Source organism: Mobula hypostoma, chromosome 11, assembly GCF_963921235.1.
Source record: "Mobula hypostoma chromosome 11, sMobHyp1.1, whole genome shotgun sequence".
NCBI lineage: Eukaryota > Metazoa > Chordata > Chondrichthyes > Myliobatiformes > Myliobatidae > Mobula > Mobula hypostoma.
This window is the reverse complement of record NC_086107.1, coordinates 110,136,328-110,158,403: the sequence shown is the minus strand read 5'-3', so window position 1 is coordinate 110,158,403 and position 22,076 is coordinate 110,136,328. Positions and strand designations below refer to the sequence as shown.

The window sequence follows — 22,076 nt, the reverse complement described above, 5'->3', positions numbered from 1 at the left end:
CTCTGTAGTTCAGCCCAAGTCCGAAAGGAGTTCAGTTTCCGTGTGTCACCAGCGAGGAGGCACTACATGAAGCTTGCTGTTGCAGAGGCTACATACTGGCAGGGAGAGACTCGCACATTAAGCTCTCCTTTTCGCAAGACTGCTAGCCAGTGGGTGGAAGCTTGAAACGAGAGTGACAACCACTACCCACTACCCTACCACACTAGAAGCGTCACAACCAGTGTCTGACACACAAAAAATCTTTATATACCTCCACTATGGGCCCTCGCAATTTTGTACACCTCCATCAGGTACACTCCAAGGAATTGGGTGGCATGGTAGCATAGGGGTTAGTGTAATGCTCTTATTGCACCTGCAACCCAGGTTTGATTTTAAAAGTACATTTATTATCAAAGTGTGTATACATTATACAACCTTGAGATTCGTCTCCTTAAAGAAGCCCAAAGGTATGTCAAACACCCAATGCAAAGAGGAAGGAGGGGGAGAAACAAATTGTGCAAGCAATAAAAGTAAGCAGATGGTATTTAGAATGAAAGTGGGTCCTCGGACACGAAGCCCGGAGCAGGCCACAGCCTCTGCCTCAGTTCAGCACATAGCAGAGTGAATGTCACAGAGCCAGAGCAGACCTCTGCCTCAGTGCAGCAAAGAGCAGAGTAATTGTGGAGCAGTGAGCAGAATTGGCCCGACCCTCGCCTCTGGTCCCAACACCCTGCCATTTCAATCCATTTAAATCGTCCAAACATTGGGTTGTCCATCACTGTAAGACCTGGACCCTGTCACATTGATACACTCTGGGTCTGGACCCCACTGTCATGTTTGCATTGTCTGTAAGGAGTTTTATGTTCTCCCCACAACCACACGGGTTTCCTCTCGATGCTCCAGTTTCCTCTCTTGTACTAAATACATACATGTTAGTAGATTCCTGACGAAGAGTCTCGGCCTGAAACATTGACTGTGCTTCTTCCTATGGATGCTGTCTGGCCTGCTGTGTTCCACCAGCATTTTGTGTGTGTTGCTTGAATTTCCAGCATCTGCAGATTTCCTGGTGTTCAGATTAGTAGATTAATTGGTCCCATGGGTGTAATTGGGCAGTGTGGGCTCATTGGGCCAGAGGGGCTTGTTATCGTGTTGTATCTCTGAATAAAAAGTAAATGTTATTTATTTAGTGATACAGTGAGGAACTAGCCCTTCCAGCCCACCAAGCCGTGTCGTCCAGCAACCCACCTATTTAACTCTAGCCCAATCACAGGACAATTTGGAGTGACCAATTAACCTACCAACCAGTATGACTTTGAAACATGGGAGGAAACTGGAGCACCTGGAGGAAACCCACACGGTTGCAGAGAGGACATGCAATCTTGTAACAGATGGCGATTAAACTCTGAACTCTGACACTCTGATCATCATGCTAACTGCTACACTACCATGGTGCATAGGAGAGGATTTTACGTTTAATTCTGTTCCCTGTTTCCCTCTTTCAGGGATCCACATTTGCCCTAGTCTTTCCCCTTTTACATACCTATAGAAGCTCTTAGAGTCGCTATCTACGATTCTCACTAGTTTCATATTCTATTTTCCAGTTTCTTCATCCTTTGCTGAATTCTAAAGCACTTCAGTCCTTCGGTAACTTTGCAAGTCTCTTCCTTAGACCGTCGTTAATGTATCCCCTAATCCATGGTCGGAGCATTTTTCCTGTCATTTCTTTATGTGCATGTCATCTGCATGCCAGATTCCAGATTCCAAGTTCTGTCATGAAAGGGATTACCAGATCAGAATCAGGTTTAATAACACTGGCATACATCATGAAATTCTTTGTTTCGTGGCAGCAGTACAAAGCAATACATAATAAAAGCTATAAATAAACTAAAACTGTAAATACTATAAAACAATAAACTATAAATAAGTATAATGCTACCCATTTGAAGTAGGCTGCCGTGGGTTTATTGCGTTCACTTTCCAGAAGTGGCTGCGTGACCTTGGCTTCACTAGAAGAGAGATCAAGTCAACCAGCAGGGCTGTAGCTGAGGCAGCAGAGAAAGGATCAGCATGGGTGTGGACCAAGTATGTCCAGAGGGGCAGATAGTCAGACAGTGTATACATATCTTGCAAACCCTTCAGTAGTTGCATAGACACCTGAAGAGCAGACTATCTGTTGGATGGAAGTGACCAACAACTCTGATAGAGGTAGATGCCAAGTTTTTAAGCTCACCAGTGGGAGGTGGTGCTTTAGCACTGCTGGCCCACCACCTCGAGGGAGCCTTGATCATAAGTGGGCCGAAACTCCTGAAGACAGGTGGCAGATCAACTGATGATCCTACTGGTGATAGCACAGGACAGTTAACACTTAGTCCGTGTGTATTTTCAATTCTTTTATAAAAAGTAGTGCATTAAGAGAGAGAAAAAAAGAAAAAGTGAGGCAGTGTTCTTGGGTTCAATGTCCATTTAGATATCTCACTCCCTCTCCCCCCTCTCCCCCTCTCTCCCTCCCTCCATTTCTCACAATCTATCCCGGGCCCAACATATCAATGCAGGTACAATACCATAAGAAGGCACGACAGGAGCTGTATATATTTCATTAGGAGTTTGAGGTGAGTTGGGATGTTATCAAAGACACTTGTGAATTTTTACAGATGTACTGTAACTGGTTCAATCATCGTCTGCTATGGAGGGGTTGCTGCACAGAATCGGAAAAAGCTGCAGAAAGTTGTAAACTCAGCCAACTTCATCATGGGCACTAGCCTCCCCAGCACTGAGGGACAAGTATAAAAAAGGCAGCATCCATCATTAAGGATCCCTATCACCCAGGTTGTGGCCCCTTCTCATTGCTACCATCAGGGAGGAGGCACAGGAGCCTGAAGACAAACACTCAGTGATTCAGGAACAGCTTCTTCCCCTCTGCCATCCGATTTCTAAATGGACATCGAACCCATGAACACTACCTCCCAGCTTTTTCTTTTGTTGTAATTAACCCCTTCTCATTTCAAAGCCAGCTCTAAACTAGCCTGTTGCCTGCAGGGACAATAATCTTACCTAGAAATCCGTTTCTTATTTGTTGTTAGGTCAGGCAGAATCCATGCAGGGGAATAAACAGTCAACATTTCAGCCTAAAGCCCTTCTTCAGGTCAGATCATCTGGGACCGAGTCTCTTGTGCTCCTGTCCATTGCTTCTGTACTGTCAGTAATAAATTGGTTTGCCTGGATTGTATTTAGATTATTGCCTCTTGTTATCAGATTTCTGAATGGACAATTAACCCGTATACACGACCTTGTTTTGTTTTCTTTCTCTTCTTGCATTTTGTTTGCTTTTTATATATACTTATTGTAAATTATAGTTTTCATTATTATGTATTATATGAGGCCGAGAGGTAAGTGGATCAGCCATGATGAAATGGCAGAACAGACTCGATGGGCCAAATGGCCTAATTCTGCACCTCTATGGTTATGGTCTTATGGTATTGTAATTTTCTGCTGGCACAAAAAAACCAACAATTTTCACAACATATTACAGTGATATTAATTCTGATTCTGATTAGAAAAAGTAGTCAAAATGTAATCCTACAGAAAGTAATAGATATGGCCCAGTCCATCACAGGTGAAGTCATCCCCACCACTGAGCACATCCACAGGCGTGCTGTCGCAGGAAAGCATCAACCATCATCAGGGACCCCTGCACCAAAGTCATGCTCTCTTCTTGCTGATACCATCAGGGAGAAGGTACAGGAACCTCAAGACTCACATTATTCCTTAGGAGATAATCCTGAGGAATTCTTCGCAAACCTTCTGATGGAATTATTCCCTGATATTATACGGTCTTTACCTTTGATTGATCATGTTCACAGATCGCCTATTTATAGATCGGCTTCAGAATCAAGACCAAGATCGGTCATTATATGCTTTCATGAATTTCAAACAGAGGACCTTTTGATTTGTGAATCCCGTCAGAAAGGTATGATTTGATTACAAGGGTCAGAAGATTCGTATTATTGGAGATTTCTCATCAGAAGTTGTGGAAGAGTGGTCTAAGTTTTAAAAAGTTATGGCGGAACTTTATAGCAAAAACTTCAAGCCTTCTCTTCATTATCCAACTCGGCTGAGAATTACAATGCAAGTTATGGGTTATGGGCTGAGTGCAGGTCAGTGGGACTAGGTGAAAGTAAGAGTTCGGCACGGACTAGAAGGACCGAGATGGCCTGTTTCCGTGCTGTAATTGTTATATGGTTATATCACCAGGTCCAGGAAGTTATTACCCCATAACTATCAGGCCCTTGAACCAGAGGGGATAACCACTCAACTTCACTCGCCCCCATCACTGAACTATACCCATAACCTATGGACTCACTTCCAAGGACTCCCCATCTCTATTTCTCGATATCTTTTGCTTATTTGTTTAATATTATTATTTCTCTTTTATTGTATTTGCACAGTCTGTTGTCTTTTGAACACTGGTTGTTTGCCCTGTTGGATGCAGTCTTTCATTGATTCCATTATAGTTATTGGATCTACTGGGTATGCCCGCAATTAAACGAATCTTACGGTTGTATACACAGTTATTACTGTACTTTGATGATAAGTTTACTTTGAACTTTGAGCTCGCGCAGGAGAACCAGAGGCAAGCCGTTCCTGTGACGTCATGTATCCTTTGATGTAATGACGTAGAATATGACCCGGATTCAGTTGCGTGCGTCTCTTGGGCGCCATGTTCTTCGTCCTGCTGTGGAGCGGGTAGTGGAGCTGTCGCTGAGCTCGGACAGAAGGGCAAGGTAAATAATATTAATGAAGCGGCTTTATACTTGACGCGGAGGATTCAGGGGTGGTCATTTAATACTGTTCTTCCGGTTACTTAATGTGAAGTGAGCTGCCATCATCATTTTTTAATCGAGTGACTACGGCCCCGGTAGGAAAGATTGACAAGGGGCCCGACCAATAAGGTGACCGAACTGGGAAGAATGGTCCAATGGGAGAGGCGTGGGCGGGGCTATCGACCCTGGGCTGCTGAACTTTGGGGAGGCTGTGGGACCTGTTAAACCAACAACCAGCGTTGTGGCGAGGAAGTGGTTAACGGCCCGCGTTCACTCGGTCACAAAGGAAATGGCTTCCCTTCACGTTTTGTTTATGGGGCAGTCGGGTTTGGGATGTGACAGTGGAAAAAGCGAGGGAGGCGCTACATATAAACTCCCTTTTCCTTTGCTTTCTCCCCTTATCCAGGCCTCATTTCAGTGAACCGCTTGTCACATGTAATGGTGCAGTCCTGTCATTTCTTAAATCATAGGAGCAGAATCAGACCATTCTGCCAGTCAGTCTGCTCCGCCTTTCGATCATACCTGGTATATTTTCAAGTACATTTTCATTCTCCTGTCTTCTTCCTTTAACATACTAATAAAGAGCCTAGCAACTTCCGCTCTAAATATACCCAATGACTTGTCCTCCACAGCCATTTGTGGCAATAAATTCCACATAATCACCAACCTCTGGCAAAAGAAATGCCTTCTCATTCTCTGTTCTAAAGGGACATTCTTCTATTCTGAGTCTGTGCCATTGATCCTGGACTCTCCCACTATCGGAAGAGTACTCTTCATGTTCACTCTGTCTAGGCCTTTAAATATTTGGTAGACTTCTTCCCTGATTGGTTTAATGTGTACAGTGAAAGAATATTACAAAAAATAAGAGACATCTTGGGAATCAAAGTTGGCGGTGAAAACATCAATAATTTTAGATTTGCGATGACACTGTGTTAATTGCAAGTACGGAGGAAGAACTACAAAACTTAATTGATATAGTCATTGAAGAAAGTGCAAAAATGGGTCTATCTATCAATTGCAAAAAGGCAATGTATGATGATATCCAAAAAGAAGGAGAATCCTATCTGCAGGCTGAGAATAAACAGGGAAGACATAAAACAAGTACAGAACTTTTGCTACTTAGGAAGCTGGGTGACATCAGATGGCAGGTGCGACATGGACATCAAAAGAAGAATAGGGATGGCAAAAGACACCTTTACGAGAAGGAAGAGTATACTGACCAATACTAAACTAGGTATGACAGCCCGCTTCAGAGCACTGAAATGTTATGTTTATCCAGTATGGCTCAGAATGTTGGACAATATCTGGTAACATGAGGAAACGAGTGAAACAGCAGAGATGTGGTTTTTGAGGATGCAAAGAATATCATGGACGAAACGAATGTCTAATGAGGAACAGCAAGCACAAAAAGAGAAATAATGTATGAGATCATGAAAAGGCAACGTGACTTCATTGGACATGTGACTAGGAAAGAGGAGTTAGAGTGCACGGTAATTACGGGAAAGATTGAAGGGAAGAAAACAAGAGGAAGGCAAAGACAAATGATGATGGAGATAGCAGCCAGAGAACTGAAAATGAATACCAATGAATTGATCCACTTGACTGGACACAGGAATGTGTGGGCCATAGCAGTCAAAGCTCAAACTGGGCATGGCACCTGATGATGATGATGAGGCTTCTCTGAAATCTCCCCCCCCCACCCACCCACCCACCCACTCACTCACCCACCCACTCACCCACTCACCCACTTCATTCTTCTAAACTCCTGTGAGTACAGGCCCAGAACCATCAAACTCTCCTCCTACTTTAACTCTTTCATTCCCCAGATAAATTGCACTCTCTCCTTGTCCTTTTTTGGAGCATATCCATTCTCAGATATGAGGCCCAAAACTGCTCACAATACTCTAAATGTCATCTGACCAATGTCTTGTAAAGACTCAGCATTACATCCTTGTTTTTATATTCTAGTTCTCTTGAAATGAATGGTAACATTGCATTTGCCTTCTATACCATCGACTCAACTTGCAAGTAAACTTTAGGGAATCCAGCACGAAGACTCCCAAGTCCCTTTGCACCTCCAATTTCTGAATCTGCCCCCTGTTTAGCAAATAGTCAGTGCCTTTATTGCTTCTACCAAAGTGCATTACCATACACTTCCCTGTACTGCATTCCATTTGCCACTTCTTTGCCCATTCTCTAATCTCTTCGGGTCTTTCCGGCTCCCTGTTTCCTCCACACTACCTGTCCCTCCACCTATCTTTGTATTGCCTGCAAACTTAGCCACAAAGCCTCATACAGATCATTAGCGTGACAAGTTACTGAACCAACACCGATCCCTGCGGAACACCACTGCAGCCAATCGAAAGAGGCTCCCTTATTCCTACTCTGCCAGTCAGCCAATCTTCTATCCATGCTAGTATCTTTCCTGTAATACCATGGGCTCTTATTAAGCAGCCTCATGTGTGGCACCTTGTCAAAGGTCTTCTGAAAATCCAAGTAAACAACATCTAGCAACTTCCCTTTGTCTATCCTGCTTGTTATTTCCTCAAGGAATTCCAACAGATTTGTTAGGCATGATCTCCCCCCAAGGAATTCATGCTGACTTCTGACTATTTTATCATGTGCTTCCAAGTACCCTGAAACCTCATCCTTAATATTGGACGCTTAACATCTTGCCAACCACTATAAATGACCTATAATTTCCTGTCTTTTGCCTCCCTCCCTTCTTAAAGAGTGGAATGACACTTGTGATCTTCTAGTCCTCTGGAATCATTTCAGAAGCTAGTAATTCTTGAAAGATCACTACTAATGTCTCTCCGCAATCTCTTCAACTATCTCTTTCAGAACCCGGGGGTATAGTCAATCCATCTGGTTCGGGTGACCTTTCAACTTCCCAAGCACCTTCTCCTTAATAATAATCATATTTGTACTGCACACCCTGGCTACTGTTCAGAGGCCTGTACATAACACACATCAGGGTGTCTACTCTTTGCTCTAGTAAATAGTTAATTACTGTTACATATCATGAAATATAGTGAATTGCTTCTGTTTGCATGCAGTCGGGCAGATCGTTCCAGGTTCAAGTACATTGAGCTAGTACAAAATAAATCAGAACAGAATGCAGAATGTGGTGTTACAGACAATTAGGGATGCAGGTTTATGAACAAGTTCAAGTTCAGTTTATTGTCATTCAGCCATAGATGTATACCACCAAATGAAACAGTGTTCCTACGGACACTATAGCGCACAACACAGTACGTATAACTCACACAACACATGGAGTGACATTACCACAAATAATTTAACTAATAATGAGGTGAATTTATGATCCAAATAAGGTGCAAAGGCCACAACAAGATAGATTGAGGTCAAGGGTTCACCTGTAATATAAGAGGTCATTTTAAGATTCTTAATGGTAGTGGGTTTCAGGTGGACACGAGGAATTCTGCAGATGCTAGAAATTCAAGCAACACACATCAAAGTTGCTGGTGAACGCAGCAGGCCAGGCAGCATCTCTAGGAAGGGTCTCGGCCCGAAATGTTGACTGTACCTCTTCCTAGAGATGCTGCCTGGCCTGCTGCGTTCACCAGCAACTTTGATGGGTTTCAGGTGGAGATACGATTCTACCAAAGGAGGTGTAAGGTGTTCCTTCCCTCAGCTAGCCTGTAGGTCACCCTTGGTGCACCTACCCTTGGTGCACCTACGTAGCCCCCCCCCCCCCCCGATCAGGATAGATAGAATGGACTTGGAGAGGACGTTTCCTATAGTGGGAGAGCCTAAGACCAGAGGCCACAGCCTCAGAATATAAGGGCATTGCTTTAGAATAGAGTTGAGAGGGAATTTCTGTAGCAGGAGGTTGGTGAATCTTTGGAATTCATTGCCACAGACAGCTGTGGAGTCATTGAGTATATTTAAAGTGGAGGTTGATAGGCTCTTGATTAGTCAGGACATCAAAGGTTACTGGGAGAAGGCAGAAGAGTGGGGTTGTAATAGAAGCTGTGGTTTCAATTTCTGTGGTCTGGAGTTTCTATAATCTGGCTCCAGTCAGGTTCCAGGGTTAGTGGATTGGAGAGTTTCATCCGATATAACTGACTAAACTGAAAAGGCAGGCAGTCTTTCAAGATGATGAATGATGCAAAAGATTCCGGTTTGACAATGTTGGCTGCTTATTTTTTCTCTGCAAGTTCTTCAGTAACTGCTTCCATTGAAGTGAGTCAGTTTTCTTTCTCCCTTTCTGTTTCTCAGGTATGGCAGAGATGATCATCTCGTTCTGATTGGAGAACGGTCCCAATTTTCCCAGTTGAGTCACTTGTCATGGCGACCTGGTCTCGTGTGGCTGTGTTGAACCTTTACCGAGCTCTCCTGCGCGAGGGCCGCAGTCTGCGTTACACTGACCGAGAGTTCTACTATTTGTTCATCAAACGGGAGTTCAGGAAAAACCAGCATCTCACCGGGGACGAAGAGAAGGTGAAGCAACTGGAAAAAGGTCTCTATTTTCTTGAGAACAAACTTGGAGGCCTGGTTTAATTTGCATCTGATTTGAAGTATCTTGGTAAGTTTTTAAGTCCCAATGTAAATATAATTCATCTCTTTTAAGCCTTCCACGTTTGGAGTTTTGTAAGCCCACTGTTGGCAAATCATTAATTGGGCCAAAATGTATTGGTCCCAATGGGTCCCAATTACCTGGAGTCTACTGTATATCACTATTTCTTCATTGCCACTAGATTCTGGAGTGCCTTGACACCATTATGGCAGCCCCTTGATCGGAGGAACACAGTGATTCAAGCAAGAGGCTTGAAAGTCTTTGGGAGTGACCAACTGCTTCTGCACCAATATCCACTCACAATTGCAATCCATCCAGGGTATTAAAGGAACCAAGAGATAAGGGAATAATGCTAGAAAAATGTCCCTGAGGAAGAAAGTCAGTCATAATCTGTCAGTCGTAGAACAGGTTCAAAGGATCTCCTGTTTCTGTTTCTTATGTTCTTAACCAATAAGGAAGCTTTTGGCTTATTTCCATTCCAGTACAAAACCATTCCATTATTAATTTCAGTGAAATCATCGGCCAGTTAATAAGTTTGGAAATTTAGCCAGAGTTTTCCTCTGATTCATACTGGAGGATTCCATTTGGTATCTTAAACATGCTTAACTGTCCGATTGTATCATGGACATCTGCGAAGTCCATTGACTTACATTGATTTTGATAGTGTGTTGGGTTTCATAAATAGGAACACAATGTGTTAAGCAAAGGGGTGCACAATTCAAATGTTATGAAGAGAAAGAGGTTGAAAGTGAAAAAATCAGCCCTGATTGAATGGTGGGAGCAGATTTAATGGGCCGAATGGCCTAATTCTGTTTCTGGGTCTTATAGAAATTGTGTTTCCTTTTCTTTAAGGTCCTTTGTCGGTCAGGGTCGACTGTGGAAATTGCGTGATATGCAAGCTGCTGTGAAAGTCAGGCCAGTAGGATATAGAGAGTAAGCTGTTGCCTATATATCAGGCTCCCCCTCTCCAAGCGGCTGATGAGCGGCAAAGACCAATACAGTTTGGAACCAGCGGGGTCGCGGGAGTTGACAGTCAGCGTAAGGCTGCCTCAGGGACTCCAGCTCTGGAACTTTTCTCGGGGTTTACTCCATGAATGGGTACAGCTGCAAGGCGGCAGAAGTTTGAAGTCAGAGTTTTCCTTTTCCTAGATGAACTGCCAGCCACGGCTGATGACCAACTGATTTTAAGGCATCATTAACCCACCTTTGCCTCTCCTGTCCGGGGAAATGGTTCCGTTGGGCTTAGTAGCTAAGACCAGGAGCTGAACTTAGTTGTCAGAGGCTACTTGAGATGCACGTCATTGGGAGCATTTAACAGGTGGTTGGAACTTATCCCCACTACCACCCCTGGCTATGACAACCATATAAACAATAATATGTATTGGAAGTAATGCATGAATTATTAGTGTTGCTTCTGAGCTTGTACTGCATTTGAGACCCACATTGGGATTTGACCCAGGGTCATCTGACATATCAGGATGATTCTCAGGTCTTGTCGGTTAATGCATTAGGCTGCATCTGTGCATGAAGCTGTTTAAGATCAGTAGGTACAAGCACCAAATGCTGGAGGAACTCAGCAGGACAGGCAGCATCTATGGCAGGGGTCCATGGACCCCCCCCCCCTCAGTTATTGGTAGGGGTTCATGGCATAAAAATGGTTGAGAGCCCGTGATCTATGGAGGGGAGTGAGTAGCTCATGTTTCATGCCAAGACGCTTCATCAGGACCCTATGTGAACTGTCTTGATGAAGGGTCTTGGCCTGGAACATCAGCTACTCACTCCCCTCCATAGATCAAGGGTTCTCAACCATTTTTAAACTGTGCAACAGGTTCTTCCCCCAAGCCATAGGACTCCTTAATACCCAGATTCTAGATTGACAACTACATCATTTATTATTGTATTGTAATTTGTCCTCTACTGTGCCTATTGTCTTGTTTATTATTTGTTGTACTGCCCTGCACTGTTTTGTGCACTTTATGTAGTCCTGTGTAGGTCTGCAGTCTAGTGTAGTTTTTGTGTTGACTCACTTAGTCTAGTGTAGTTTTGTGTTGTTTCATGTAGCACCATGGTCCTGGAAGAATGTTGTTTTGGTTTTACTGTGGACTGTACCAGCAGTTTATGGTCAAAATGACAATAAAAAGCGACTTGACTTGACTTGAAATGTCAACTCTCCATAGACGTTGCCTGACATGTTGAGTTCTTCCAGCATTTTGTGTGTGTTCCTCTGCATTTTCAGCATCTGCAGAATCTCTTTGTGCTTAAGGTTAGTAGGTAGTATTTTTTGGTTCCATGACCACCTTCCTTCCTCATCAGCTACCACCCAATCGATGTTTAACTAAAGGAGAATGCATTTTGACACATTTTAAGTAAAGAATAATATTGACACTATTATTTTTTCACTAGGTGTTCTTTGTTCATAATGGCTGGTATGGGAGAAGGGAAAAACAAGAAAGGAGACAATGGAGTTGGGAATGCCATTGACTTTGTCCTCTCAAATGCCCGGCTGGTGTTAGGTGTTGGTGGTGCTGCGATGTTAGGCATTGCAACATTGGCTGTAAAGAGGGTAAGAATGCTCTTCAGTTTTCAACATATCTGCACCATTTTCTCCAGCTTAAAATTTTCAAATAGTTATTTTTAGACAGTAATAGAGAAATTGGTTTTCACTTTGCACCATGTATGAATGTATGCAACAGAGGTCTCAAATATGTATTGTAATTCATGAAAAGATCCATCTTTGAGGCTGTGCATGCTTACTGTTTCCCTGATGATGCTTCAGATTTTTCAAATTGCTCTGGACGCCGCCCTTCTCTATTTCTGTTATCATTCCTGTCTACAATATATTTGTGACCTTCCAATTCTGCCTCTAGAGCATCCTGTTTTAAACCCTCTATCTTTGGCACATGAGTCTTCAGCTGTCCAGGCTCTTAAGTTTTCATATTTCATTGTAAACTTGCCTCTCTTTTCTATTTGTTAAAACCAATAATTTCACAAGCTTTAGTCATTTGTCCTTATTTCCACACTTGGGTTTCATTTGATAACTTCCTCATGAACAACTTTGACGTCCTATTTTTATCAAAGTGCACTCGGTGATCACTTTATTAGGTACAGGAGTAGTACCTGGTGTGGTCTTCTGCTGCTGTAGGCCATCCACTTCAAAGTTCAACCTGTTGCGTCTTTAGAGATGCTTTTCTGCACACAGCTGTTGAAACGTGTGGTTATTTGAGATTCTGCCATTTTCCCGTCAGCTTGCACCATTCTGACCATCCTCTCACATTAATAAAACTATTTTGCCCACGGAACTGCTGCTTACTGAATGTTTTTTTTGTTTCGTGCACCATTCTCTCTGAAGTCTAGAGACTGTCCTGCACAAACATCCCAGTAGATCTGCAGTTTCTGAGATACTCAAAGCCACCCTATCTGATGCCAACAATCATTCCACGGTCAAAGTCACTTAGATCTATTTATTCCCCAATCTGATATTGGACCTCTTGATCATGTCTCCATGCTTCTATGCTTCGAGTTGCTGCTGCGTGGTTGGCTGATTAAATATTTGCCTTAACAAGCAGCTGTACAGTACCTAATAAAGTGGCCACTGAATGTAGCTAGTTGTTATCTCAGCAGGCTTGAGAAATGTAGTAACGATATAACTAAAATTTGCTTGAATGGGATTTTTACTTCGTGTTGCTGTCTTCCTTTGACTACTGGAAAACATTACCTGTTACTTGGAGGTTCTTGTAAGCCTTTGCCTTTATCTTACAGATGTATGACCGAGCGATCAGTGCCCCCAATAGCCCCAGCAAAATGGACTTGAGATCAGCAAAGCAAAGCTGGGAGGAGCCCAGCTGGATTGGGTCATCTCCCCGTTTATTGAGCAGGGACATGAAAGGCAACATCAGCAGGTCTCTACAGACACTGCCCACCAGTTGTGAAGCAGGTAAGTTCATAGGGGTAGTGGTGTACTCAAAGTTCAAAGTAAAGTTATGGTCAGAGTACATATATATCACCATGTACAACCCTGAGATTCATTTTCTTGCGGGCATTCACGGTAAATACCAAGAAACACAGTAGAATGACTGCACCCAACAGAAGGTTCATGTTATTATCAAAGAATACAACTCTGAAATTCTTCAATTCTCCAGGCAGCCAAGAAACCAAGAAAGGCAGCATAATCATCAACCACCCCCCCACCCCAAATCCCACCTCCCTGCAAAAACAAACGAACACACAGGGATTAGGCACTTCAACCTCCAAATCTCTCCTCCTGAATAAAGAAAACAAATAAAACTTAACAGGCACATCGACCCCCAAATTTCCCTCCACACACAAAAAAATTACTGAGGACATTGGGTGAAAAAATACGGAATATAAAAAAACTAAAAGACTGGAAAAAAAAGACTTCATAGTCCAAGTCCACATCCAAATGCAGAAAAAACCTGGGCAACACTCTCCGCGCACAGCAGCAGGCTCTGCCTTTGGTACAGAGCATCGGATCAAAAGACAGGCAGCCGGTGCTCACCCTCTGCACTCACTTCGATGCTTCAATCTCCCTCAGCGCTTTAATCGGCGAGGTTTGCACATGCTGCTGTTGCCTCTGTCTCCTGGAATCGTCTCGGAGCCTGCAGAGCGCTGGAACAAGTTTGTAATTGATTTGGGAGTTTGCCATGTGCAAATTAGCTGCTGTATTTTCCACACTGCTGCAGGAACTAGACTTCATAAGTGCTTTACGGTACCTTGAAGGAGCAAAAGGCACAAACTAAATATTTTATATTTGCACTTCTCTGACATGCAAATATATACAGAGCTTTATTCTCTGCTGTCATGACATGCAGGTGATTCAGCACTGGATCCTTTTAAAGTTGCCGTGCTGAATCACCTATTTTATACAGAGAATGTTGATCTACACTTCTGTGGCTGATCCCCAGTGCTTCTTGAATGTGCATTTTTGAGCTGTTATATCTGAGTTCGTTCCACTTACAGGGCATAAACATTTATTTCTCCAACTTTCGGTATTCTTTCCCCTCTCCCTCATTCTCTCTTTTTGTATTCCCTATTCTGTTTACCTTCTCACCCATTCTCTTCTCCTCACCTGCCCATTACCTCCTTCTAGTTCCCTCCTCCTTCCCTTTCTTCCATGGTCCACTGTCCTGTCAGATTTCTCCTTGTTCACCCCATTATCTCTTCCACATACCCCGCCTAGCTTCTTACCTCAGCCCCCACATTCCCCTCTCACCCATCACCTCCCCCACCACCTTATTGTGGTTTCTTCCTCCTTCCTTTCCAGTCCTGAAAAAGGGTCTTGAGCCAAAATATTAACTGTTCATTCCCCTCTATAAATGCTGCCTGACGTGCTGAGCTCCCCCAGCATTTTGTGTGTATGGCTTTGGATTTCCAGCATCTGCAGAATCTCTTGTGTTAATAGAGTAATTATTTCATATATTCAGTAGGTTTCAATGAGATCCCCCTTCGTTCTCCTGAAGTCCAATAAGTACAGGCCCAGAGCCCTCAAATGCTGCTCATTTGTGAACCTTTTCATTCCGGGATTGTACTCATAAACCTTCCCTGTAGTTGGCTTAGGTTTTCTGATTGACCTGCTGTCCAGCTGTACGTAGCCCCAAGCCTTGCTGTTGTTTATAATGCCTAGGTACGGCCAGGAGAGTATTTCATTCATATATACCTCTCACTTGCTGTAAATCATAAATATTGAGGCAGTCTGTACTTATTGGACATTGATTTGATATTGCTGTCATTTGTCCAAGCATGCATATGTTGAACTTGTTCCAATTGTATCTTGATACAGATGCTTCCAAGGGTGCTAGTCCTAGTAGGAAGACCCAAATGGATCTGAAGAAAGCCAGGCTCCGTTTGTCCATGCAGGACAAGCTCTTTGCATATTACCGTAAGCACGTCGTTATCCCGGGTGCGGAAGTGAGCCGAGCCAAACAGGCTGCATTGGATATCTGTGCAGAGCTGAGGAACTTCATCCACGCCAAGCTTCCTGACATGCCTCTCCGGGATATGTACCTCAGTGGCAGTCTGTATGATGACCTACAGGTTTGGGTTCAATTTAATTCCATTAAATCGTTTCATCAGATCAGACCATAGACCACTTGTCCAGTTTCTCTGCCACTGAGTGCTCTGTTGTTTAGAGACAAATCTAGTGTAATAATAAAAAGAAACTACAACGAGGATAGGAAAGGGACAGATTTATGGTTTTACTAATTTCCTGTCACTCAGTGCAAGTTTAGATCAAATCACACTGGTAATTGCTTGATCCAACAGATGATAAAGCAGAATTAGGCCATTCAGCCCATTGAGTTTGTTCCAGCATTCAATCGTGGTTGATTTATTTTCCTTCTCAACCCCATTCTCCTGTCTTCCTCCCATTCCCTTTGACGTCCTTACTAGTTAAGTACCTATCAACCTCTGCTTCAAGTATACCTGATCACCTGGCCCCGTACTCATCTGTGGAAATGAATTCCCTGGTTCACCATCCTGTGGTTAAAGAAATTCCTCATCTCTGTTATGAAGAGACATCCTCTATTCTGAAGCTGTGTCATCTGGTCCTAGACTCCTCCACTATTGGAAACATCTAGACCACATCTACTCCCACTTAAACCTTTCAATGTTCAGTTGGTTTCAATGAGATTCCCCCCCATTTTTCTTCTAAACTCCAGCCAGTACAGGCACAGAGGCATCAAATGCTCCTCATATGTTAGCTGTTTCATTCCTAGCATTCAACAAATTTCATGACATATGCCTGTGATATTAAACCTGATTTTGATCATGCTCATCAACTACCTCTGGACTCTCCAACACCAGCTCATCCTTTCTTAGAGATGGGGCCCAAAGTAGTTGGCCTGGGTTTTCTGGTTTGTCCTGCTGTCAGGCTTTGCACAGAACCAGCACGTTGAAAAACACTTCACAGTCAGATTGAATTGTGCTATGGAGTCTTTGCAAACGATTGGATACACAGACTCCTATGGTCAGTAACCTGATAAATAACAAGGTAATCTAATAATGTGATGCTAGCTGAGAGGCTGGGAATCTGTGCTCCTTCATAAACATGGGCTTGAAGATGGTGTCAATAATACACCTGAAGATAAATTCAATGTTACTGGAAAGAGCCCCAAGAAATGTTAGAGCATTATTGGATACTGTAGAGGAAGGGTGCATACTTATTGGATGTGAATATTACAGGCATAAGTCCAAAAGGTGCTGGTGTTCTATTTTTAAAATTATTTTATTTAGAGATACAGTGTGGAATTGCCCCTTCCAGCCCTTTGAGCCACAGTGCCCCAGCATCCCCCAACGACCCCAATTTAACCCTAACCTTATCACGGGACGGTTTACAATTTCCAGTTAACCTACCTGGTAGGTCTTTGGAATGTGGGAGGAAACCAGAGGACCCAGGGAAAACCCACACATTTCACAGGGACTCCTTGCAGAGTATGCCAGGATTGACCTCCGAACTCTGCACCCCCCCCCCTTTGAGCTGTAATAGCACGGTGCTAACTGTTATGCTACCATGGATTTACTCACCTTAGGTTTGTTTATTCTGTGAATTGGTAGGAACTCCCAGGTCTCAGATTCTCACTCCATTCTGCTGATGATAAAGAGATGCAGATTTACTCAATGGTTTTGTCACAAATCTGATCACAAAAAAACATAAAGCATAAAACCTTAAGTCTTTGGAGAAAAATTGGTCATTTGGCCTATCAAGACTGCTCCGCCATTCAATCAGGGCTGGTTTATTATCCCTCTCAACCCCAAACGCCTGCCTTCTCCTCGTAACCTTTGACACCCTTACTAATCAACAACCTATCAACCTCCATTTTAAATGTACCCAGTGGCTTGGCCTCCACAGCCGTCTGTGACAATAAATTCTACAGATTCACCACCTTCTGGCAAAAGAAGCTCCTCTTCATCTCTATTCAAAAGGGACGTCCTTCTATTCTGTGGTTGTGCTCTCTGGTCCTAGAATCTCCCACTATCGGAAACCTCCTCTGCATGTCCATTCTCTTGAAGGGGGAAGAACGTTCAAAGACTTTGGTTTGGAGGATTTACATTTTTAGATAACTAGTGTTGTTCTGTTGTAACTTGTTTTGTTACTGTACATGCTTGTCTTGATACAGCGTGCTCTTACATTGATAACAGAAGAATTTTATTGTATCTGACACTTTAGGTCATCACTGCCGATCACGTTCAGCTGATGGTACCCTTGGTCCTAGAAAGGAACCTCTGGGCTACAGTTCCAGGTGAGGAGACCATTATGAACATCCCTGGATTCTGGCTGGTCCGCAGGGAAAACCTGGAATACTTTCCCCGCAACAGCAGCTACTGGGACCGCTGCATTGTGGGTGGTTACCTGTCACCTAAAGTAGTGACTGAAAATTTTGATAAAGTCTTGTCAGGGACCATCAACTGGCCAGCTATCGGGAGCGTCCTGGACCTCATCATTCGGCCAGTGGTTCCGTCAGAAACATTGACTTTGGAAGTTCAGTACGACACGAGTAAAAAATTATTTATTGACTTCCTGCCACTGATCGTGATGGAGGACACCATGCTGATCGCCAAACCGCACCGCAATGGACGGTATGACAACATGTGGCGGCAAAGCTTCAGAACTGCCGAAACCGCCAAGCTTCGTGCCCTGGATGAGAGGGACGGAGGCTGTCGCTGCTGCTGCCTCAAGATACTGAAGGCCATCTGCAAGTCCAATGCCGTCCTCAACAAGTTGACGGCTAGTCAGCTGACCAACGTGATCCTGCATGGTTGCGGAAAGGAATTGGACTGGGCTTCAGAGATGCTGGCTGATAAATTCCTGCTGGTACTTAAAGAATTAATAAGCTACTTGGAGCAAGGCTTCTTGCCATGCAGTTTAGATACCAAAGTGAACCTGTTTTTGGAATTTACGGAAGAGGAGATTGATGAGTTGGGATACATGTTGTACTCCTCCTTATCTGAGCCAGAAACTCTGTTAAATACTTGAATTAGGTTTGAGGTCGGCTCACATAGATTCATACTTGATAGTTATCAGGCTTCTCCAGACAACAGTTAGACAGCTGTTAAACATTTAATAACCCCATTGACTCGATGACTGTGTTCTGCATTTCCTAAATCTGTAATTATTGCAAGTTGCATGGAAATGATGTTGAGGAAAAAGTTTCAATGTTATTTACAGATCTGGGGTATCAGAAGGAATTAAGCTTGGGCTGGGAGCTAAATTGTCCTTTAGTAAGCCAAATATGAAATCTATATTTCCCCACTAATGCACAAAATATAAAGATGTAAAATAAAAATGAGTTTGAAAAGTTTGGAAGGAAGTTTTCAAAATTGCAACAGTTAATAAAGCCAATTTGATTGGTCCAGTTACACTTTCTGCTGATTTTTTTTTTTAACAATGAATTTCCAGGATTATCACGGGCTGCATCTTAAAAGGAATGTACACACTAAAGATTAAAAAGTAAAATCAAGCAGCAGTTCAATGAAAATTTCCTTCCACTTGACTTCAAGATTGTGTGAGATGCCTTTCCACTTCAACAGGACCCTCACAAATGTGCGTGGGATTTTAAGCTGTAACTTCTCATTTTGCACACATTCCTTTTGGGTTTCTGACTCTGAAATGAATATAAGTAGAAAATGCTGGAAACATTCAGTGGGACGAGCAGAATCTGTTGACAGAGAAATATCGTTAATATTTTATGTTCGGTCTAGAACAGTTTCTCTTTATACAGACGTTGCTTGATCTGTTAAATGTTCCCAGCATTTTCTGATTTTATTTCAGAATTCCAGCATCTGCATGTATTTTTATATTCCCTGTGAAATATAAAAAATCCGTGGAGCCAGAACCCTGTTACATTGTAGTAAATTCCAAGGAAAATGTGAAGTCACAGAACTCAGTATCAGGTTTTAATGACACCAGCATATGTCATGAAAATTGTTAACTTTACGGTAGAGAGAAAAAAACAATTACTGTGTGTGCGTGTGTGTGTGTGTGTGTTTGTTTCAATGTCCATTTAGAAATCAGATGGCTGGAAGAAGCTGTTCCCGAATTGCTCTGTGTGTGCATTCAGGCTTCTGTACCTCCTTTCTCATGGTAACAATGAGAGGAGAGCATGTCCTGGGTGGTGGGGGTCCTTAATGATAGACTCCGCCTTCCTAAGGCACCACTCCTTGAAGATGTCTTGGAGACTATGGAGGCTAGTACCCATGGTGGAGCAAACTAATTTTACAAGTTTCTGCAATTTACTTCAATCTTTTGCAGTTGCCGTCACCCCCATACCAGATGGTGATGCAGCCTGTCAGAATACAAGTTAAATTATTTAAAATTTAAAGGAGACCTAAGCTGTTGTGGTAAAGTTTGTAGCCAGCAGGTTAAAGAGAAAATATCTGGGTTAAATGCCTTCCAATAATGACTTGTCGATCCAATGGTCTACATCAGTAAACTATTTGTTTTGAATATCATGGATGCTGGAAATTTGAAATAAATGTTGGAAGTGTCACCAGAGGAAAGGGAAGCACAGTTAATGCTTCAGTTATATCTATAGCTGTATTTTAAAAACGAACATAAGTACATAAGATACCTTGTATCTTATTCATTGTTTGTGCAGTATGTCCATAAAGTGACACTAGGCTGTACATAGGACGGCTGATGGGAAATAGTAAAGTAGTGGTGGAGGTGTTGATCAACCTTGCTGCTTGTGGAAATGTCTTTTTGAGTCTGTAGGTCCTGCGTGGATGTTATGTAGCCTCTTCCATGATGGGAGTAGGACAAACAGTCCATGAGCAGAGTGTGTGGAATCTTCCATGATATTACTGGCCCTTTTCCAGCACCTTTCTATATGTATATCCTTGATGGTGGGTCAGCTGGTGCCAGTGATGCGCTGGGCAGTTTTAAATACCCATGGTGGAGCCTACCTGTCTGACGCATTGCATTTTCCATACAGTATCTGTGGTTCTGGTATGGGTCCGCACTTTAACCATTAATTGAATGTGAGAGTACTGGCCTATATTTTGGGTCAGAGACTGATTGAGAGTTGATGAGTGAATAAGAGACTGTATTTGGCCATTACAATTGAAGCTGATGTAAATATCTTTGTTGGAAAGCATTATTGTTTCTTGCAGGCTTATGAGGACAAAGTATTGTGTTTAGATTTCCTAAAAGGGGGAAGATGTGTATTGCATGTGTACATAATAAAGAACTTCAATTCCCAGTGGGCAATGCGAACCAGAAGTGACAACAGGATTTGCATGCAGGCCAGCTTGTGTAATATTGGCACGGTGAATATTCGTGATCCAGACTGGGTTTTCATAAGAGTCCGGTATCACGGTTACTGTTATTAAATTGCAGGCTAATCAGAATCAAGTTTGTTATCACTGATGTGTTGTTAAAATGCTGCTGTGTGGCCTCAGTGCATGCAATAAATAGAAAAATTACTGTTACAATAAGAAATATAAAAAAAATAAATAAGTCGTGCAAAAAGTGGGGAATATGGTGTTCATGGACCATTCCGAGATCTGATGGCAGAAACTTAAAATGTTGAGTGTGTGGCTTCAGGCTCTTAAGAACTTGTACTTAAATTTAAAATTAAATTTCTTGAATTTAAGTTCCCTGTACCATGAAGAGATTCAAGCTGTTGTTACTACATCAACAGTGCAGATCTCCATTGTCTAGTTCAGTAACTTAACCAAGAAGCAATCATTTCGGTATTCAAGTTCCTCCCTCAAACAGCAGGGAAAACGTGACATAAATTTCACTTTTTCCAAGTATGCAGATGCTGTGGATCAGAAGGTTTCCCTTGGTATTTGCAGCACAGTCAAAATGTTTTCTCTGAAGAGGTAAACACAAGGAAGTCTGCAGATGCTGGAATTTCAAGCAACACACATAAAAGTTGCTGGTGAATGCAGCAGGCCAGGCAGCATCTATAGGAAGAGGTACAGTCAATGTTTCGGGCCGAGACCCTTCGTCAGGACTAACTGAAAGAAGAGCTAGTAAGCACCTGCTCTCAGGATGAGGCTTTTCATTCCAGGACGAGGGAGATGTCCTCCTTTTTTAAAGAAAGGGGCTTCTCTTCCTCCACCGTCAACTCTGCTCTCAAACGCATCTCCCCCATTTCACGCACATCTGCTCTCACGCCGTCCTCCCGCCACCCCACTAGGAATAGGGTTCCCCTGGTCCTCACCTACCACCCCACTAGCCTCCGGCTCCAACATATTATTCTCCATAACTTCCGCCACCTCCAATGGGATCCCCCTCCCCCCCGCTTTCCGCAGGGATCGCTCCCTACACGACTCCCTTATCCATTCGTCCCTCCCCATCCCTCCCCACTGATCTTCTATCCTGGCACTTATCCTTGTAAGCGGAACAAGTGCTACATCTGCCCTTACACTTCCTCCCTTACCACCACCCAAACAGTCCTTCCAGGTGAGGCAACACTTCACCTGTGAGTCGGCTGGGGTGATATACTACGTCTGGTGCTCCCGATGTGGCCTTCTAAATATTGGCGAGACCCAACGCAGACTGGGAGATCGTTTTGCTGAACACCTATGCTCTGTCTGCCAGAGAAAGCAGAATCTCCCAGTGGCCACACATTTTAATTCCACATCCCATTCCAATATGTCTGTCCACGGCCTCCTCTACTGTAAAGATGAAGCCACACTCAGGTTGGAGGAACAACACCTTATATTCCGTCTGGGTAGCCTCTAACCTGATGGCATGAACATTGACTTCTCTA

General features: G+C 43.2%; 2 protein-coding genes across 2 annotated transcripts; both read left to right on the top strand.

Annotated features, from left to right (window-relative positions):
- The first annotated feature begins 4,684 nt into the window (after positions 1-4,684).
- On the top strand, positions 4,685-9,326 carry LOC134354100 (mitochondrial ribosome and complex I assembly factor AltMIEF1-like). Its single transcript, XM_063062863.1, has 2 exons — positions 4,685-4,760; positions 9,045-9,326. Exon 2 carries the CDS (start codon positions 9,114-9,116, stop codon positions 9,324-9,326), a length of 213 nt encoding a protein of 70 aa, XP_062918933.1. The 5' UTR covers positions 4,685-4,760; positions 9,045-9,113.
- A 2,435-nt stretch (positions 9,327-11,761) lies between these two features.
- Positions 11,762-20,844, top strand: mief1 (mitochondrial elongation factor 1). Its single transcript, XM_063062862.1, has 4 exons — positions 11,762-11,905; positions 13,102-13,276; positions 15,140-15,393; positions 17,525-20,844. Exons 1-4 carry the CDS (start codon positions 11,762-11,764, stop codon positions 18,329-18,331), a joined length of 1,380 nt encoding a protein of 459 aa, XP_062918932.1. The 3' UTR covers positions 18,332-20,844.
- Positions 20,845-22,076: the final 1,232 nt, after the last annotated feature.